Below are 20,655 nucleotides of genomic sequence, written 5' to 3' on the forward strand. Positions count from 1 at the left end.
ACCAATCAGATCTCTGATCTCAATGACAGCTCCTAGTTGTTTTACCCATAAGAAAGAGCAAGAGTTTGTCCTACTGAAGAGTGGGCACTGTATAGATTATACAATACTGAGCGGCCTATTCATGATCCTTCACAATTAATCCCCCCCCCCCCCCCCCCCCAAAAACACCTAAAACAGTGAGAAGTATTAGTTTATGCTGTCAGTTTACTGCTGGATATAATAATATAATACAATGTATATAAAGCAAGTAAACCCCACCTACCGTAATCTTCCATGTACACTTGCTGTTTGGTGGGTAAACTCCTGGAAATCCCTCACTTCCAAGTACACCTGATTCTCCAGTTAGATTTCCGCCACAGGTAAAGGTGTGCCTGACAGGAGAGAACACTGGTGAGCACAGACTGCATACATCAATGCACTGCACAGAGCACTGGTGAGCATAGGCTGTATATTCAGCAACATCACGTTATACCATATATTGAACAAGGGGGGTAATTCCAACCTGATCACACAGCCGTGAATGTGCAGTGGCCAGCGATCAGGGAGATGCAGCCTGGCTAGAATGAAATTCCACCTAGCAAAAGTATGTGCATGATGTGCGAAGTCTTTACAGCCGAGCGAATATGTCCAAAACTCTTTGATACAGGCTGACCATCAAATGATTATTCCACTGTTCACCACTCATTACAGGCTCATGGTATCCAGAAATACCTTACTCAGTGGCTGCAATGAACACAGGCATATCCGGCCTGGAGCAGACATCATACACACTCTCCTAAAACAATTGGGCACAGCTGTGCTTTCCCTGGCACTACCAGCATTTTTTCTGGTACCCCTGCATTTTTCTTGGCACTGCCATGAAACTTCCAGTTACCACCCACAGATGCCTACTTCCTATCAATCACCTTGCAAACGGCTTGCGAATACAAAAAGTAGCAGGATTTAATTGCTGGAAGGCGTAGCGCACTGCATTATGGCCCATAAGCAGGCGCAGTCTATCGATAACCAGCCACTGTGTGAATTCGCAGCTGTACGATTAGGTCTTAATCGGCTCCACTATCAATGCACAGGAGAGAACACTGGGGAGTACAGGCAGCATATTCTGCAACATCAATGCAATGGGAGAACACTGGTGATCACAGACTATGGGGGTTATTCTGGTTCACTCCTTCTGGAAAATTCCTTCTTTTTTTTTTTTTTTTTTAATTGAGTCTTTATTTATACATTTTTTTTTTTAAAACAACAAGACAATAACAAAATAATTCACAAGTTGTACACCAGTATATCAACCAAAGTATGTATACAGACACATAGGTACACATTAAATTACAAGACTTGCATATGACCCGCCCCCACCCCCACCCCCCCCACACACACATTGATCCCTAACCTAGCCTGTCCGCTCTTGCCAAGCTTCTCGATATCTATGCTCAGATTGAATTTTAGTGCCAAGTATTATTTATACTTTATCTGATGCAATTCCTTTAACAATTCCACCACCCGCCAGTTCTTGTTTCTTTAGAGCGCGGTTCCCGGATTACTTTTACCCTTAATCTATACCAGAGTGACCAAGGAAAAGAGAAAAGAAAGCTCTAGGGGACAACACAGTAAAAAAAAAAAAAAAAACGTGTTCAATAACCTGTTCTTATGAACGTGCCGTAGCGTGATTGGGCTAAATGTGTAAAAAAATAAAAATTAAAAATTGGGCCTTTGAGATGATTGATTCTTGTGTATGTGTACCCTTGATCCCCCTATTCATTACTGTTAATCCTGAATCCCCCCCCCTCCCCCGCCCCACCCCCCCCCCTTTTACAAAACCCTGTTTGTGCTGTATAAGCGCCGTGTGATATTATTAAATAACAGGCCCATCCAACGTGTTACTTGATTTAGTTTCTGTTAAAAAATTATACCCACTGTTCCCCTTTGGAAGTGTCTACCCTAACCCGTGTACTTGTATGTGCTTATTAAGTGTGCTGCCCCAGTCCCTTAACATCTCTCTTGACCTCAGTCACTCGCCATCGTTCCGGGCTGCCGCTTTATAAAATCTTGAGTGTCGCCAACTACCCCAGATCTTTCCAAATTTAGCCCTGGAGGCGTATACATATCTCTCATGCTCACACGTGCTATTAACTACGTTCATCCATTCTATAATATTTGGACCGGAGGAGGCCATCCATTGCCTTGCAATGATAACTTTCGCTATTGCGGACGTATTTATCACTATGTCCTTCCACTCACCAATAGGATCATCCCTCTCCCACACCCCCATTACCATGCTGAGCGTTGTAAGGAGTTCTCGAGGTACTCCCACCATCTCCAACTTATCCGCCACCGCCTCCCAAAACTCCTTAATAACCTGGCATTCCCATAGGAGGTGCCAAAAGGATCCTACCTCCGTCCTACATTTCGGGCAGCGATCCGAGTGGATTCCTGCTATTTTTTTTTAACCTGACCGGGGTTAGGTAACTCCTATGTAGGATATTGAATTGTACTTGCTGTATACGGATTGAGGTGGTTGACTTTCCCGATACTGCCAGTGCCCTCCCCCAAACTGTCTCATTCACCTGCGGGATGTCTGCTGCCCACTTGTCCATAAGGACCTGCAATTCTTCGTCCTGAGCGTGTGAGTTCAAAAAACCGTACATTCTGGACAATCTCTTACCACTCAATTGTTTGATAAATCTTTTACAAGGTGATTCTACTATATTTTGTGCTATCCCCCCTTCCTCCTGCTGGAGTGCACTTCTGACCTGAAGGAATCTAAAAAACATATGTCGAGGCAACTTAAATTCCATCTGAATTTCATCAAACGATTTGATGTTACCATTACTATAGAATTGTCCAATCCTTGTCACCTCGTATTTCCCCCATATCCCCATACCCTGTTGGTCTTTTATTTCCCTCAGTGCATCCAAGGAAAAGATGGAGGTATCCGGGTCCAACCCCTCATATTTAATCATCTTATGAGCCCATCTCCAAACTTTTACCGCTTGCGTTACTATAGGAGGGGGATGCCCTCGCAAGTTCGTTGCGACAAGCCGCTGTAGAGGAGCCATGTTATCTTCGGCGCAGCTCATAAGACCTGCCAACTCCACCGTGGCTTCGCCATCTCGAACCCAAGCACAGAGATGAACCAGCTGGGCCGCAATATAATAAACTTTAAAGTTGGGAACCGCCAATCCACCCCTATCTCTATCTCTACACAAAATATCCATCCTGATTCGAGGTCTCTTATCACGCCAAATAAAAGAGGACACAATGCTTCTGATTTTCTTAAAATAATCATCTTTTATATAGACCGGAGATTGTTGAAATATGTAAAGTAGCCTAGGCAGAACCGACATCTTTATCAAATTTACCCTGCCAATCTGAGAGATAGGAAGTTTTGACCAACGGCGACATTTTGCCCTGATATCCTTTATTAACGGCGTAAGATTGTCCCGAATATAATCGGTTGTAGCTTCCGAAACCCACACGCCCAGGTATTTGAATTTTAACGTGGGCTGCAGGGGAGAACCCGTTAGGCCTCCTACCAAGATATCACCTACCCTCATCAAATGCGATTTCCCCCAGTTGATAGTGAGACCCGAAAATTCCCCAAATTCCCGCATACGCTCAATAATTCTAGGGATATCCACCTCAGGGTCTGCCACCCCCACCAGCAGATCATCAGCGTACAAGGAAACAAGGTTCAGGCCGAGACCCTCTCCAGGCCCCCCTCCCTCTAGTAGCTTTCTTAAAATACAGGCCAGCGGTTCAACTGCTACTGCGAATAACAGGGGTGACAGGGGACATCCCTGTCTGGTCCCCCTAAACAGTGGGAACAGCGGGGAGGTGAACCCGTTTATCGACACTCTAGCCTGCGGATTTTTGTAGAGCAGCGATATCCACCCCATGAACCGATTCCCAAAGCCAAAGGCCTTAAGAACCGCCCATAAATATTCCCATTCAATGGAATCGAATGCTTTATTTGCATCAAAAGATGCAACCGCAACTTTAGCTTTCCTACTCTTTGCTATTTGAATGTACGAAAAGACCCTTCTCAGATTGATCATGGTTGACTTCCCAGCCATAAAACCCGTTTGGTCGGGATGAACGATCTTATCGATCACTTTACTTAACCGATTCACGAGGACCTTGGCATAGATCTTTGCGTCTGAGGAAATCAAAGAGATAGGCCGATATGAATCAATCTGAGAAGGGTCCTTCCCACTTTTGGGAATCATTATAATCGATGCCTCCGACATGGAGGGGGGAATGTTCTCCACTTCCTCCATTGCCTGAAACAAATCTAGCAACTGTGGAGCCATAATTTTCTCATAACGCTGATATACTTCCCCCGGAAGGCCGTCTAGTCCTGGAGCTTTATTAATGGGCAGTGATTTGATTGCCTCCGCGATCTCGCTCAATTCAATGGGGGCCTCTAAGGATTCGCTAAGTTCCTGTGGTAACCGGGGCATGTCAATTGACTCTAAATACTCCCCAATAGCCTCCCTCTCCTTGCTAATTTGGGATTGATACACCTTTCCCAGGTGGGCCATAAATGCCTGTACAATCTCCGGGGTCCCCGAAATCGTCTCACCCGATTCTAGTGTGATTTTAGGTATTATATTTGAAGGCCGCTCTTGTTTTGCCAGAATTGCCAACCATTTACCTGCCCTATCCGCACCAGCATACCACTGGTGAGCCCCATAGCTTAATCTCCGACATGTAATATCCTGTAGGTACTCAAGCCATTTTTCCTTGGCTTGGAGCCAAGCCTCCCCATCTACCTCCAGATTTGACTCAAGATATTTGGCCTCAAGTTTACTCATTTCAGTCTCCAATTCATTAGCCCTTATCCTATGCTGCTTTTTTAGGGTTGCAATCTTCTTAATCATGGTGCCCCTTATATAAGCCTTAAAGGCGTCCCACACAAATATCTTTTGGGATGTCCCATTGTTTATCTCGAAGTATTCCCACATGGTGGACTCAAATTCCTCTTGATCTCCCATTTGTTCCAACCAGAAAGGCTGCAGTTTCCAGTACCTAAACCCCACTTCACACTCGAGATCCAACTGCATTACTAATGGGGAGTGGTCCGAAATTCCCCGGGCTTTGTATTCTATTTGGGAAATCTTATTAATAAGGCCATCTGTTACAAATATCAAGTCTATCCTTGAAAAGGCTTTGTATGAGGAGGAAAAGCAGGAGTATTGTTGCCGAAGAGGGTATTTCAACCTCCACGGATCCCACCAACCAAGCTCACTCATAAATTCCGAGAATCTATACCCCTCTTTTACCACTTCCTCCTCAGATCTTCTCCACCTATCTACCTGAGGGTCCAGAACTTTATTAAAATCCCCCAAACAAATCACCTGGCTGTCTGGAAACCCGGCAGCAAATTCAACCGCCTCTTTAATGATCTCGTATGAGAAGGGAGGGGGGATATATACAGTCAAAATACAGAGTCTACATCGATTAATACAACACTCTATAAAAATATATCGCCCCCGAGGATCGATCTTGATGACCCCCGGTTCAAACGTCAGGGATTTTTTAAACAGTAGGGAGACTCCTCTTGACATAGAGGTGAATGAGGAGTGATAGGCTTGCCCTATCCAAGGGCGTCTTAGCGAGAGCAGCCTATCTCCCCTCAAATGCGTTTCTTGAAGACATATAATATCTGCCTCCATATTTTTACATTGTTTTAATACCAAGGCTCTTTTGACTCTCCCGTTAATCCCCCTCACGTTCCATGTCAAAACTTTAACCATGTTTTATCGTTGAACATATACCAGCTGATAGTAGGAAAGCTCCCGGACACATCAGACTTTGCATTAGAGAATGGCGAAAAATTTTTTTTTTTTTTTTTCTCCCTTCTTTCTTTCCTTTTTTTTTCCTTTTTTTTTTTTTGGCAAGAGTATGGACATACTAACTAACAAACAAATACAAACAACACACCCCTCCCCCCTCCCCCACCCTGTATGACCTATCCCATTAGGCACGTTATACCATATATTGAACAAGGGGGGTAATTCCAACCTGATCACACAGCCGTGAATGTGCAGTGGGCAGCGATCAGGGAGATGCAGCCTGGCTAGAATGAAATTCCACCTAGCAAAAGTATGTGCATGCCGTGCAAAGTCTTTACAGCCGAGCGAATATGTCCAAAACTCTTCGATACAGGCTGACCATCGAATGATTATTCCACTGGTCACCACTCATTACAGGCTCATGGTATCCAGAGATAAGTTACTCAGTGGCTGCAATGAACACAGGCATATCCGGCCTGGAGCTGACATCATACACACTCTCCTAAAACAATTGGGCACAGCTGTGCTTTCCCTGGCACTACCAGCATTTTTTCTGGTACCCCTGCATTTTTCTTGGCACTGCCATGAAACTTCCAGTTACCACCCACAGATGCCTACTTCCTATCAATCACCTTGCAAACGGCTTGCGAATACAAAAAGTAGCAGGATTTAATTGCTGGAAGGCGTAGCGCACTGCATTATGGCCCATAAGCAGGCGCAGTCTATCGATAACCAGCCACTGTGTGAATTCGCAGCTGTACGATTAGGTCTTAATCGGCTCCACTATCAATGCACAGGAGAGAACACTGGGGAGTACAGGCAGCATATTCTGCAACATCAATGCAATGGGAGAACACTGGTGATCACAGACTATGGGGGTTATTCTGGTTCACTCCTTCTGGAAAATTCCTTCTTAAAATGGACAAAACCATGTGCACTGCAGGGGGGCAGATGTAAAATGTGCAAAGACAATTAGATTTGGGTGAGTTATTTTGTTTCTGTGCACGGAAAATACGGACTGCTTTATTTTTTTCACTGCAATATAGATCTCACTTTGAAGTAAACCCCACCCAAATCTAATTATCTCTGCACAAGTAACATCTACCCCACCGCAAGTGCACATGGTTTTGTCCATTTGAGAAGGAATTTGCCAGAAGGAGTGAACCAGAATAACCCCCTATAACCAGTAATATCAATACACAGGAAATTACACTGTGAACAAAGGTGGCATATTCAGCAACATCAATGCACGGGGAGAATATTGGTGAGCACAGGCTCTATAACATCAATGCACGGGGAGAATATTGGTGAGCACAGGCTGTATAACCAGTAACATCAATGCACAGGAGAGAACATTGGTGAGCACAGTCTGTATAACCAGTAACATCAATGCACAGGAGAGAACATTGGTGAGCACAGGCTGTATAACCAGTAACATCAATGCACGGGGAGAATATTGGTGAGCACAGGCTGTATAACCTGTAACATCAATGCATGGGGAGAACAATGGTGATCACAGACTATAACAAGGAACATCAATGCACAGGGAGAACACACTCGTGTGCACAGGCTGTATAACATTAATGCACGGGGAGATTACAGGCTGTATTACCAGCAACAATAATACATAGACATGTGAAAAATTAAGAACAGCCTCTATTTTACATATCACGTAACTACTTTCTCTTAAACAGTTTGTTCATGGTGGCTTATTTTTTGATACCTAAATACATACTTGCCTACTTTGGAAAACTAGTTTCAGGGAGATTCTAGTTGGTAGTAGAATTTTGCACAGCACCCTATTGAAGGGGCGTGTCATGATTCACCCAAAGGAATATTAACTTATAGAAAGAAACTGACTTATATCCAAATGAAGATGAGCCCCAAAGCAGTTAGTAAGAGATACTATACTTACTAATGTGCTGGGAAATGGTGCTGATGATTCAAAGTAAATTTATCTGTCTCTCACTCCTTTTTCCCAAAAAAATTGTAACAGTGTAATGTGGGCTAGGTGACATGAGGGAGATTGCTAGACTAATGAGGGAGAGAGGGAGATTGCTGCTATTTCAGGGAGTCTCCTGCAGAATGCAGGAGGGTAGGCAACTATGCCTAAATAATGAGAAATCCATTCTGTTATTTGTCAGTTCAGCTTAGATTTAGCAAGTTTTGGGCATTGGTGAGGTCTTAATTTTCACCTAATATGTAAATTGATTTTAATAATGGTGCACATTCTTTTTCAAATGACTACATCATTAGTATTCTCAGAGGACAGAAACCAATGCAAAATCGTCACTACATCACCACTACAGCTCTGTAACCACTACTGCCTGCATGCAAACTATCCAGACACCTTCAGGGATGGAAAACTTGTACAACATGAACCCAAAGCCTTGTCTGGAGTAATGAGAAGCAAGATAGCTGTCATACTGAGCATATATCATCCTCCACTGCAATAGATGTCAGTCTCATAAAGATAATCACTGGCATCTCATATACTTCCATGCTTATTTGTCATCTCAGTGATGGAAATATTTCCACTGTAACAAATTATATATATAAAAAAACCGTGCCTGCATATTAACCAAGACTGTACTGGGCCCCTGACCTAGAACCATTTGTGGTCCTCTAAATATTTTCACCACCTGCCAGACTTCATGACACATATTTATCTAACCTCAATGTATCTGAACTGCAGATATTTCCATGTGTGCCTGCGGTATGCATTATTTCTGGAGATCATATTATCATTTATTTTATTTATTAACTGTTTCTTATATAGCGCACACATATTCCGCAGCGCTTTATAGAGAATATTTGAACATTCACATCAGTCCCTGCCCCAATGGAGCTTACAGTCTATATTCCCTACCACATGTACACGCACACACAGACATTCTAGGGTTAATTTGTTGAGAGCCAATCAGCCTACCAGTATAGTTTTGGATTGTGGGAGGAAACCGGAGTTCCTGGAGGAAACCCACGCAAGCACAGGGAGAATATACAAACTCCGCACAGTTAGGGCCATGGTGGGAATAGAACCCATGACCTCAGTGCTGTGAGGCAGTAATGCAAACCTTTACACCATCTGTACTGCCATACTGTACGATGATGCAACTATATATATATAACGCAGGGACAAACGCAGGATTTTCAGAAGGAGGTTTCCAGAGGGGTGGAGCAAAGCACGGAGATGGACACTTAGGTGACCCAGTATATGCCACGTCAGTTAAAGTAATATAGATAGACCAAATGTATATAATTAATAATAATAATAAAAAAATACATATATATATATTTATACACACACACAGTATATATATATATATATATATATATTCATATACATATATATATATATATATATACACACATACAGGGGCGTCAACAGCAGTGTAGACCCCTGGGCATAGCAATGTATTGGGGCCCCCACTGATTCTCCAGCGGTAGGGGTGGGGGAAGCTTTGATGTCCTGCGGGTGTTAGGGGGTATTATATCAACCGCTCAGCATGTAGGGCCTGGATCAGTAATTTCCACCAATCACCCCTTTACTGCACAGATGGTGAGAGATGGGGTGGGAGAAGGGAGCATTGGGCTGAATGAAGGGGTCCTGATACATAACTTCTAGGGTGCTAGAGGATGTTTAATATGCAGAGGAGGGGTGTATAGTGAAGTGGGCTTATTATTCATAATTTTCTGGTGGGAGGACAGCTTGCTTGACTGCAGATATCTCCAGTTCCTGGAAATAGATTTCTTAGATTTTAATGGAATTAAAAACTAGAGAATCCCACCTACCAAATGGGGACTAGGGGATCAGAGCAATCTGCCAACGAGAATATAAACTACATACCAGGTGTGTGGAGCTGGAGCAGTAACCAGCTGCTTTAAGGCTGATATCTCTGGTTCTGGGAACAGTAGAGACAAGCTACTAGTGTCCCTCAAAGGGGGAGAGTCCCAGCTTTTGGAATATATCCCCAGAAAAAGTCTAAGTCAGAAAGAACCTGAAATATCTGACTGGGAAGAGCAATTAACAGGCTTGGATAGGGACCACTGCTTTGAAGTCAGATATCTCCGGTTCCCAAGGGCCGATTTTTTAAATTCTTGTACCCCTGGAAAGAGGGGACCCTCAGCTTTCAGTCTAGGACCCTTAGACTCCTGGGGGGGGGGTTTCTGGGTACTCAGAAACCCCCCCTGCGTGCACCACTGTAACACATAGACCAGGCATTCCCAACCACGGTCCTCAAGGCACACCAACAGTGCAGGTTTTGTAGATATCCAGGCTTGAGCACAGGTTACTTAATTATTATCTGAGGGATTCTGATTATACATCTGTGCTGAAGCCTGGATATCACTAAAACCTGCACTGTTGGTGTGCCTTGAGGACCTTGGTTGGGAAAGCCTGGCATAGACAATTACTCCAAATACAATTAGCAAGGTTATTTTTGGGGTAATATGGGACTGATCAGGCTAAAATGAAAAGATTGATTGACAATATGTTTATATACAAGAAAACCCATTACTGGTTTCTCAGTAGTAGGGACACCAAATGCTCAACATAGATTTTCATATTTCTGATTTTGAAATAGAAAACAGATATCCATATGTTCTGCCATTTACACAGCCCTTAAAAGTCACCCCATACATTCTTTTGCATATCACATGCAATAGACGTTTATCATGTTATTCCCAGTAATTAAGATGCAGGGGTCTAAATTCCTTAAGAAAGTGAAAAACTTTCTGCACTGAAGATTCAGGGACAGAAACTAGTAGGACTAGTATACGACCATATGGGTAGTGCATTATTTTTTAGAAGATATCTTATTGGCTACTCTGGTACTGAAGGTAAATCTGTTATTCTGCACCTGTATTCCCAGACCAAAATCGGGCTCAAGTGGCAGGTGCAAACATTTATTTGTGTAGGGTGATCATCTTCTGGGATCTCTTATCTTCTGCCTGGGTCGAATGGATATGATACTGGTAGCAGCTTATTCTGCCTTTCCCTTTACGGGACCTATATTTGGAGGTTGGGTATAATATGTCAACAGTCCTAGGGGTAAATTTACTAAAGCTTCTAAAAATTAAAAAAAAAAAGGTGATGTTGCCCGTAGCAACCATTTAGATTGTGTGTTTCATTTCTCTATTGCATCCTAGAAAATGATAGACAAAATATGATTGTTGTTATGGGCAACATCAAATATTTAAATTTTTAGATGCTTTAGTAAATTGAACTCAAACTAATCTCCATAGTTATATTGTAGGTTGAACTTAAACAATACTCACCTCAATATGGCAAAACTATGAGACATACTAAAATATAATGACCGTGTACGTTTATTACTTCTCAGTAATAAATGCTGACAAATATAGAACATGGGGAACATATACGAAGAGGTGATAAGGTAGCATTTATTAAGTACATTCTTTTAAAATGATAGGTGTAAGCTGATTGGTTGCCATAGACCAGTGGTAGCCAACCCTAGCCCTCGAGAGCTACCAACAATTCACATTTTCCAGACAACCTAGCTGCTGCACAGCTGCACTCATTAATCACTGACACATTTTAAAAGATCCACAGATGGAGCTAATTAGCTCACTTGTGATTCTGTGAGGAGACCTGCAAAACATGCACTGTTGGTAGCTCTCGAGGACTAGGGTTGGCTACCCCAGCCATAGACAATGTCTCCATTGGCCCACTTTACTTTTTTCACTGCTTCATACATTTCCCCTGGTAGAGTTAGAACCACTTAAGTTGCTTACACGCTGTTTGATTTGCTCTATAATCGATATCGCCGGAGCTCCCAGGCGAATGATATAGTACACAGGTTCTCAAACTAATTCCTCAGGACCTCACACAGTGCATGTTTTGCAGGTCTCCTCACAGAATCACAAGGAGCAGAATTAGCTCCACCTGTGGACCTTTTAAAATGTGTCAATAAGTAATGAATGCATCTGCTGGGTGACCTAGAAACGTGAGCTGTGTGGGGTCCTGAGGACCGAGTTTGAGAACTAGCATATACATATAATTATATCATTCAGGGACATCATCCGGACCCCTGATGAACAGTAAGTTGATGATTTTGTGACATTTTAACTGCATGTTCAGAGGGCGGAGGACATAGGGGGTTATTCTGGTTTACTCCTTCTGGCAAATTCCTTCTTAGATGGACAAAACCATGTGCACTGCAGGGGGGCAGATGTAACTTGTGCAGAGAGAATTAGATTTGGGTGAGTTATTTTGTTTCTGTGCAGGGAAAATAATGGCTGCTTTATTTTTATACTGCAATATACCAAATCTAACGCTCTCTGCACGAGTAACATCTACCCCCCCTGCAGTGCACATGGTTTTGTCCATCTAAGATGGAATTTGCCAGAAGGAGTAAACCAGAATAACCCCCATAGTCATCAACCCATGGGAGTGTGCATTATTTACAATATAGCGTGTACAATATTGTGTGTACACTATAAAATAATAATAATAATAATAATAATAATAATAATAATAATAATAATAATAATAATAATACACACTCCATTGCATGCTTTCTCCTCTATTGAATTCAGGGACAAATTTCAATTTGGCCATAAAAATTTTACTACTTCTGTGGATTGGACTTTGTCGAGAAATGAAACTTTCAGACTTTTCTCATGTTATTTCTTTTTGTTTTCCTCTCCAACTTTAAAATACCCCCTCACTTTTGTGGCATAAACAGTTCCCATTGTCACTAGTTAGAATCTAACATTTTGCCATTACTGGTATTAACAATCAGAATTTACGATCTTCAAATGATAATATTTGCAATGTTTCCGATTACAGCTATTCCACAGAATGTTACTCCTTGGTTTCCCAGCGATGAGTCAGGCCTGTGACATCAGTGTGGAATATAGAGATCATTAGCACTGTTCTGTAGGAGAGTCTGGAGGGTGACACATACTGTAGCTCATTTATCGTACCACCATGGAGATAATTGTATCATGATACTGTATATCAAGGGTTAATTCTTGTGTATGCACGTACTAGCTAGTCAGGTCACATATAAATGAAAGGGTAACTACTCCTCACCTCTGTGAACTTAAGTACCGCTAGTGACCACTTGATGGACCAAATTACTCCTTTGTGTGCTGAAAGCAATTTTTACAGAGACATTAATCTGTTTCAAACTTGTTGGATATGGAGAGAGGGAGCTGTGAAGACAGAGATTGGAGGTACTGTAGGAGCAGATAGGGACTTTGGTTGGGGTGGGTAGTTTGTGGGCTAAAAACTGTCACAGCTCAAAGTAAAACTGTGCCACAGTTCCTGCAGACACAAGAAAAACAAATACCAAGTATCACATCCACTAGAGAACATTGTGCCGTTACTCACATACATAATATTAACACAAGGATAGAATTACACCAAGCAAACAGAACAATAAAGCAGTCCTGTTCTGCTGCCCATATGGACAAAATGAGTACAAAGGATTAGAATTAGCAATCTATACTCTGCACAGTAGTAATACACAGTAACTGAGATACTGATACATACTGAGGGCACATACTGTAATAGGTCAGCATGGCCCAGCCACTAGGATGAGCCCAATATACAGCAATCCAGCCAAACTTTATAAGAGGTGTAACAAAGATTTGGTTAAAAGCTTACGACTGCCAAATTGGATCCCATACACTGTCCTTAGGCTTCCATGTCCAGGATAACAGTGGACTGCACAGTCACAAGTCCAAATTTCATAGAACATTACAATGTATTGTGAAACTGAATACTAGAGAGAGAAAAATAGAAATTCCAGGCTGTACAGACACAGCAAGAAGTAAGGGAGTGAGCCCACTTTGTAAGTGCAGGCTGTACAGACACAGTAAGAGGTACATCCACAGCAAGAGTTACAGCCCACTGGCCAAGTGCAGGCTGTACAGACACGTGGCCCTTATTCAGATCTGATCGCAGTACAAATTTGTTCTCAAAATGGGCAAAACCATGTGCACTGCAGGTGGGCCAGATGTAATATGTGCAGAGAGAGTTAGATTTGTGTGAGTTATTTTGTTTTTGTGCAGGGTAAATACTGGCTGCTTTATTTTTACACTGCAATTTAGATTTCAGAATTCAACACACCCCACCCAAATCTAACTCTCTCTGCACATGTTACATCTGCCCCACCTGCAGTGCACGTGGTTTTGCCCATTTGAGAACAAATTTGTACTGCGATCAGATCTGAATAAGGGCCACAGTAAGAGGTACATCCACAGCAAGAGGTACAGCCCACTGGCCAAGTGCAGGCTGTACAGACACAGCAAGAGGTAAGGGAGAAAGGTGAGCCCACTGGTCAAGATTATGGATCATTAGGTCACCACAATATTGATCGACAGTTATTAGGTCGACATGAATTTAGGTAGACATGCAGGAAAGTCGACGAGTCTAGGTCGACATGGGTTAGGTCGACAGTGTCATTAGGTCGACATGGGTTAGGTTGCCAGTCAAAAGGTTGACATGGGGTTTTTCACATCTTTTTGTCCCGGATGTCGACACAGTCGACGTGGACAATGAAACATAGCACCATGTCCCCTCGCATGGCTCGCTGCGCTCGCCATGCTTCGGGAACGGTGCCTCCTAGTTACATACTGTAGTTACATAGTATTTAAGGTTGAATAAAGACTCACGTCCATCCAGTTCAACCTCATTACGCTCTGCACACTATTTTATTCTCCCACCATGCCTAGTAGATGGCAGGGCATGAAATAGCGCCGATCGGCACATGGTGGCTCCAAAAAAATGTGAAAAACCCCATGTCGACCTAGACTCATGTCAACCTTCCAGCGTGTCGACCTAGACTCATGTCGACCTAGACTCATGTCGACCAACATGTTGGTGACCCAATGACCGTATCCCTTGGCGAATGCCAGGGTGTACAGACACAGCAAGAGGTAAGGGAGTGAGCCCATTGGCCAATTCCAGGCTGTACAGATACCGCAAGTACTGTAGTAAGGGAGTGAGCCAACTGGCCAATCCCATGCTGCTCAGACACAGGAGTATAGGATGCACAAGAACATCTTAAAAACTCCCATATCATCATAGGAGCCAACTTTCACTGAAATTATGGTAGGTGTTACCCTACTCCCAGTGCCATGCATAAACACAGAGCTGGCTCCTGTACCTGAATGGCAGTGTGCAGGCAAAGCAGGATGGGATGCACACCATACTATAGCAGGGACTAAACAAGAATGCAAAGATCAGGGAAAGTTGCAGGAGATGTGGAGAAACAGCAGGATGTAACTGTAGCAGTAATATACTGTATCTGGGAAGAGCAAACAGTGCCACTCATACTACAATGTGACAATGGGGGATGTCTCTGCATACTATATGTACTGTATGTATACTGTATGTCTGTCTGCAGCTGCACACTCACATTCTGTATGGCAATATACCGATATGAGCACACACAGCTGAGAGCTGTCAGGCCATCAGATAATATGATCTGTACATTTCTAGCGATGGATGGTACTGTACTGGGGACCATACTGTGTGTAATGTGTACAGCACTCTGCAGTAATTACTAATGGGCTAGCTGGTAAGGGGTGGCAAAGCAATGGTTAAGCAGGTAAGACAGACATCCCAGAAGTGTGCCATGGCACAGTGATGTGATGAGTAGTGGCCACAGTAACTGTACTGTCACTCCTTGTATCCCAGGAGTGTGGCATGGCACAGTGTGATGTATGATGGGTAGTGAGTGACCACTGTGCAGATGCCTATACTGTCACTCCTTGTGTCCCTGAAGTGTGGCATGGCACAGTGGGATGTGTGGTAAGTAGTGCCAACAGTGCAGATGCCCATACTGTCACTACTTGTGTCCTTGAAGTGTGGCATGGCATAGTGAGATGTGTGGTACATAGTGCCAACAGTGCAGATGCTCATACTGTCACTACTTGTCTCCCTGAAGTGTGGCATGGTACAGTGTGATGGGTAGTGCCCACAGTGCAGATGCCCATACTGTCACTGGTGTCTCCCTGAAGTGTGGCATGGCACAGTGTGATGGATAGTGCCCACTGTGCAGATGCCCATACTGTCACTCCTTGCATCCCAGAAGCTTGGCATGCCATAGTGGGATGTGTGATGGGTAGGGACCACTGTGCAGATACCCATACTGTCACTCCTTGTACCCCTGAAGTGTGGCATGGTACAGTGTGATGGGTAGTGCCCACAGTGCAGATGCCCATACTGTCACTGGTGTCTCCCAGAAGTGTGGCATGGCACAGTGTGATGGATAGTGCCCACTGTGCAGATGCCCATACTGTCACTCCTTGCATCCCAGAAGCTTGGCATGCCATAGTGGGATGTGTGATGGGTAGGGACCACTGTGCAGATACCCATGCTGTCACTCCTTGTACCCCTGAAGTGTGGCATGGCACAGTGGGATATGTGGTAAGTAGTGCCAACAGTGCAAATGCCCATACTGTCATTCTTTGTCTCCCTGAAGTGTTGGACGACACAGTGTTATGAGTGGTGAGTAGTGCCCACAGTGCAGATGCCCATACTGTCATTCCTTGTCTCCCTGAAGTGTGGCATGGCACAGTGTGATGGGTAGTGCCCACAGGGCAGATGCCCATACTGTCACTCCTTATCTCCCTGAAGTGTGGCATGGCACAGTGTGATAGGTAGTGACCACACTGCAGATGCCCATGCTGTCATTCCTTATCTCCCTGAAGTTTGGCATGGCACAATGTGATGGGTAGTGCCCACAGGGCAGATGCCCATACTGTCACTCCCTCTACCTGTATCCCTGAAGTGTGGCATGGCACAGTGTGATGGGTAGTGCCCACAGTGCAGATGCCCATACTGTCACTCCTTACCTCTCATTGGGCTGCTGAGCAGAGCTAGGAGCAGCCAGAAGCAAGGAGACCACAAAGACGCTCAGCCCGCTGCTCATGTCTGTCACACTGTCAGTCAGACTGTAGGGAGTGCGGAGGACGGCTGCAGGGACTTTATAAGGAGGATCGCACTATAGTCTGGGCTTCTACTCATTTCCCTCTGGGAGGTTCTCTGGCATGGACAAGCGCCTGATGAATATCCCATTTGTTCCAAGCAGTCCTGGGGAGGAGGGGATCCAATTCTCCCAAAAAACTGATCCTCCCCTCTCCTCCCCTTTTGCTTCTTTTTCAAAGGCAAACATTAACCCCTTTCCCACCTGGGAGCATCTGCCATTGCAGTAATAGGTGGGGATGTGTAACCTTAATCTGTCATTCATCAAATGAGATTGTTTGTTCCATCATTCCAAGGCAAAGTATAGCTGTGCTTCACACTGACAGTGACACCTATGCTTATAAACCATATGTACGTGGAAATGTATACAATGTATTTGTTATATGAGCTGAAATCTAATGTGACTTTCTTTGTTATAGTGCACAGCCACATAGTAAATTGTTATGTTGGCTGATACTGTAGTTACAATATGTAAAGGAGATAGTTATATTGTCACAAAGTTATACAGTATGCTGTCATTATTCATCAACAAAATAGTGTCACATTGATTATCTCTATAGGTATTGCCAGGGCCCAGGGTCCTGCTATAATGACTTTCATGTTCATTGTATTGCAATTAAAAGTGCTAAATACAGGTATACAGTTGTTTACATTATATTATATAAAAAGGTGGTACTTGTTTCCTAGCACGGCGCCATCGTGGGTCATCGCATACCTTAACTTAAGGTATGCGATGGACGCCACCGACGCAATATTTGGCTATTTTTAGCCTTTATTGCCGTCAATTAGAAAATCGCTTCCATTGCATGCCATTATAATGGCATGAGATGCGACCGACGTGAGCAACGCGATTTTACATAGGGAACAATGTTTAATGGGCCAATGGCCCCGATTTTTGATTGTATAGGCACCCTAATGGGTAATGTGTATATGAAATGCCCCCCCATTGTTAACGGCAACCCACGATTAGCGCCAACCCAAAGCATGGCGAGCATAGCGAGCCTGCGAGGGGCGGCGGTACGCGTCCTCCGACCTTTTCATACCCCCACTATCCACGTCGGCATGGAGTCAATTTTATATAGCGTGGCGAGCGCAGCGAGCCACTGAGCCCGAAGCGTGGCGAGGGGTCGCGTAATACCTGTGAAGTAATGCGCGTCCCCTCGCGGCGGGGCTCGCTGTGCTCGCCACGCTTCAGGCGCGGTGGCTCGCTGCGCTCGCCACACTATTTAAAGTCAACTCCACGCCGACGTGGATAGTGGGGGTATGAAAAGGTCGGAGGACGCGTACCGCCGCCCCTTGCGGGCTCGCTGCGCTCACCACGCTTCGGGTTGGCATTGATCGTGGGGTGGCATTAACAATGGGGGGGCATTTCACCCATGAGGGTGGGTATACAATGAAAATTGGGGTCTGGGGGCATTTAACATTGGGCCCAGTGTAAAATCGGGTCTCAGGGACCATTTTACATTGTTTCCAATGTAAAAATCACGATTTGGTTGCATGCGATTCGATCGACGTAATTTTTTGGGTCCCGATGGATGCAATTAAAATCGCTGGCGCCGTGCTAGGAAACAAGTACCAAAAAGGTTTTGTTAATTATATACAGTATCCATCAGCCAAACATATAGTGATTGCTGTATTAGACTATATGTGATTATAACTTATCACTGTGCCCTGATTCTAAACTAAAACTATGAAGTGAATACCCTTATCCTGAAAAAAAGGATAAAATTATATATATATGTATACACGTCATAGTGTATGCCGGAACCCGGAAGTATGGCGGAAGCGCTATAACTCCGGAGATAAGGAAAATAAATATGCTTTCTAGGGTTTCCATCACTCGTTTTCAAATAACAATGAAAACATCTACAAAAGGTCTGTCTTCTGTTACTTTTATTGTTTTTAAAATTATATTTTTTGTATCATGTTGGTTAATTATGGGATTGCCTGATACATGTGTAAGTAATGATTAATTAAAGAGGGTATATAAAACCTGACATAGCTCAGTGAAACGCGTTGGTGGCTAATCTGAGCAGACCTCCAGCAATATCTTTGGCATCATTTGCATCCTCCATTGGCGAAAGGAGCTTATTTGATATTGGATACCCACCTTTCAGAGGACTTTGACAATTGGCCAATTATACCACCTTAAATACGAGGCTGCTCATATGAAATGCTTTTAATGTTTAAAATTGTAATTTTTAAATAAATTGTACTTTTTTCAGTCAATCCCTTTATGTTTAATTGTTTAAAGGTATAGCGCTGCTTCACTATATAGAAGTTCCCCCAACTGCCTGATAAATAGGCAGACACTGACTAGCAGTATCCGCCTACTTCTTCTCTGTCAGTGGCTGCGAGGACCAGTTCTTATTATCATCAGCTTCTGTATATAATATGACCAATAGAGCTGCCATCATATCATGCAGTGTAAGGGAGAGAGCAGAGCTGCTGCACATGCCCAGTGTTCCAGCTTCTTCTACCACATTTACTGGACCACAATGGACCAGAGAGTAGCTGTAAGGAGGAAGAGACAGGCAAGGCCGGCAACAGAAATCTTGGGGCCCGGAACACTGATATCTCTGGGTCCCCCCAGCACTGCATGCAGATTTTTATTGCATTGCATATTGAATGTATTTTTTTATTAATGGAAATAAACAGATAATTAATAGTTATTATGCAATATAATAGGGAAGGGCAGATGGGAGGGCACAACATTGTGCGTTGTGTGGTTTGGTGCATTGTGTGATGTCACTAAACTCATTAGTACGGGTAGCCATGGAGACTATGGAGGCCATTCTCACAGCCCCTATGTCCCTCAAAGCCTTGGGGCCCCTCAACTGGTCATGGCCAGGTATGAGTGTCCCCCTTGACCCCCCCTGTCGCCTGCCCTGGAAACAGGAGCCTTAACATGAGGTGGTAGAACATGAGCTTAGAAAGTGCAGTACTGGTTCTATTATGTTTGTGTATTCATTTATTATATTTTTAACCTTTTCCTAACCACTTATCTTATTTAGAAGTTTGAAAGAGCCAATACTATAGACCAACTGTACTGTTAAATATCAATACTGTATTCAATACAGTATCCAGTGTATAAAAATACCAATTTCTGGGGCTGTAGCCGCTCCCTCAGACTCACGTACTTACTCCAGTGGGATATTTTGGGTTACATTTGGAAACCCCTCCTCTAAAAATTCTGTGTTTGCCACTGGAGCCCCTTAGTTGTTCCCCACAGCAGTCCAATATAGCAGCCCCCCTTAGTAGTACTCCCAAAACAGTACCCCCTTAGTATAGTTTCCCCCACAGTAGTTCCCCCTTAGTAGTTGTACATAGTTCCTCCACCAGTAGTTCCCCCTAAGTAGTTGCACTCTGGCCTTTACTAGTTTCATGCTCAGTAGTTCCCCTTAACATAGAAACATAGAATTTGACGGCAGATAAGAACCATTTGGCCCATCTAGTCTGCCCCTTTTATTACCCTTCAGGTAATCTCAACCCTTTTTGATCCTTATTTCTTTGTAAGGATATTCATATGCCTATGCCAAGCATGTTTAAATTGTTCTACTGTCTTAGCCTCTACCACCTCTGATGGGAGGCTATTCCACTTATCCACTACCCTTTCTGTGAAGTAATTCTTTCTAACATTTCCCCTGAACCTACCTCCCTCGAGTTTCAGTGCATAGCCTTGTGTTCTATTACTTATTTTCCTTTGAAGAAAATTTCCCTCCTGAACTATGTTAAAACCCTTGATATATTTGAAGATTTCTATCATGTCCCCCCTTTCCCTTCTCTGCTCCAAACTATACATGTTAAGATCTTTTAGTCTATCCAGGTAAGTTTTGTGATGAAGGCCATGCATCATTTTAGTTACCCTTCTTTGTACACTCTCCAATGTATCTATATCCT

General features: G+C 43.6%; 1 protein-coding gene across 1 annotated transcript in view; it reads right to left on the bottom strand.

The window, feature by feature from the left end:
- The window catches only part of PCOLCE2 (procollagen C-endopeptidase enhancer 2), a 70,944-nt gene extending 54,103 nt beyond the window's left edge, over positions 1–16,841 (bottom strand). The window contains exons 1-2 of the mRNA XM_083177993.1: positions 16,626–16,841; positions 263–371 (exon numbers count right to left, since the gene is read on the bottom strand). Of these exons, the coding sequence (XP_083034119.1) occupies positions 263–371; positions 16,626–16,702 (186 nt within the window). The 5' untranslated portion in view covers positions 16,703–16,841. The remainder of the gene's footprint in view (positions 1–262; positions 372–16,625) is intronic.
- Between the last annotated feature and the right edge of the window lie 3,814 nt (positions 16,842–20,655).

Source organism: Crinia signifera, chromosome 3, assembly GCF_055691185.1.
Source record: "Crinia signifera chromosome 3, ASM5569118v1, whole genome shotgun sequence".
Lineage (NCBI taxonomy): Eukaryota > Metazoa > Chordata > Amphibia > Anura > Myobatrachidae > Crinia > Crinia signifera.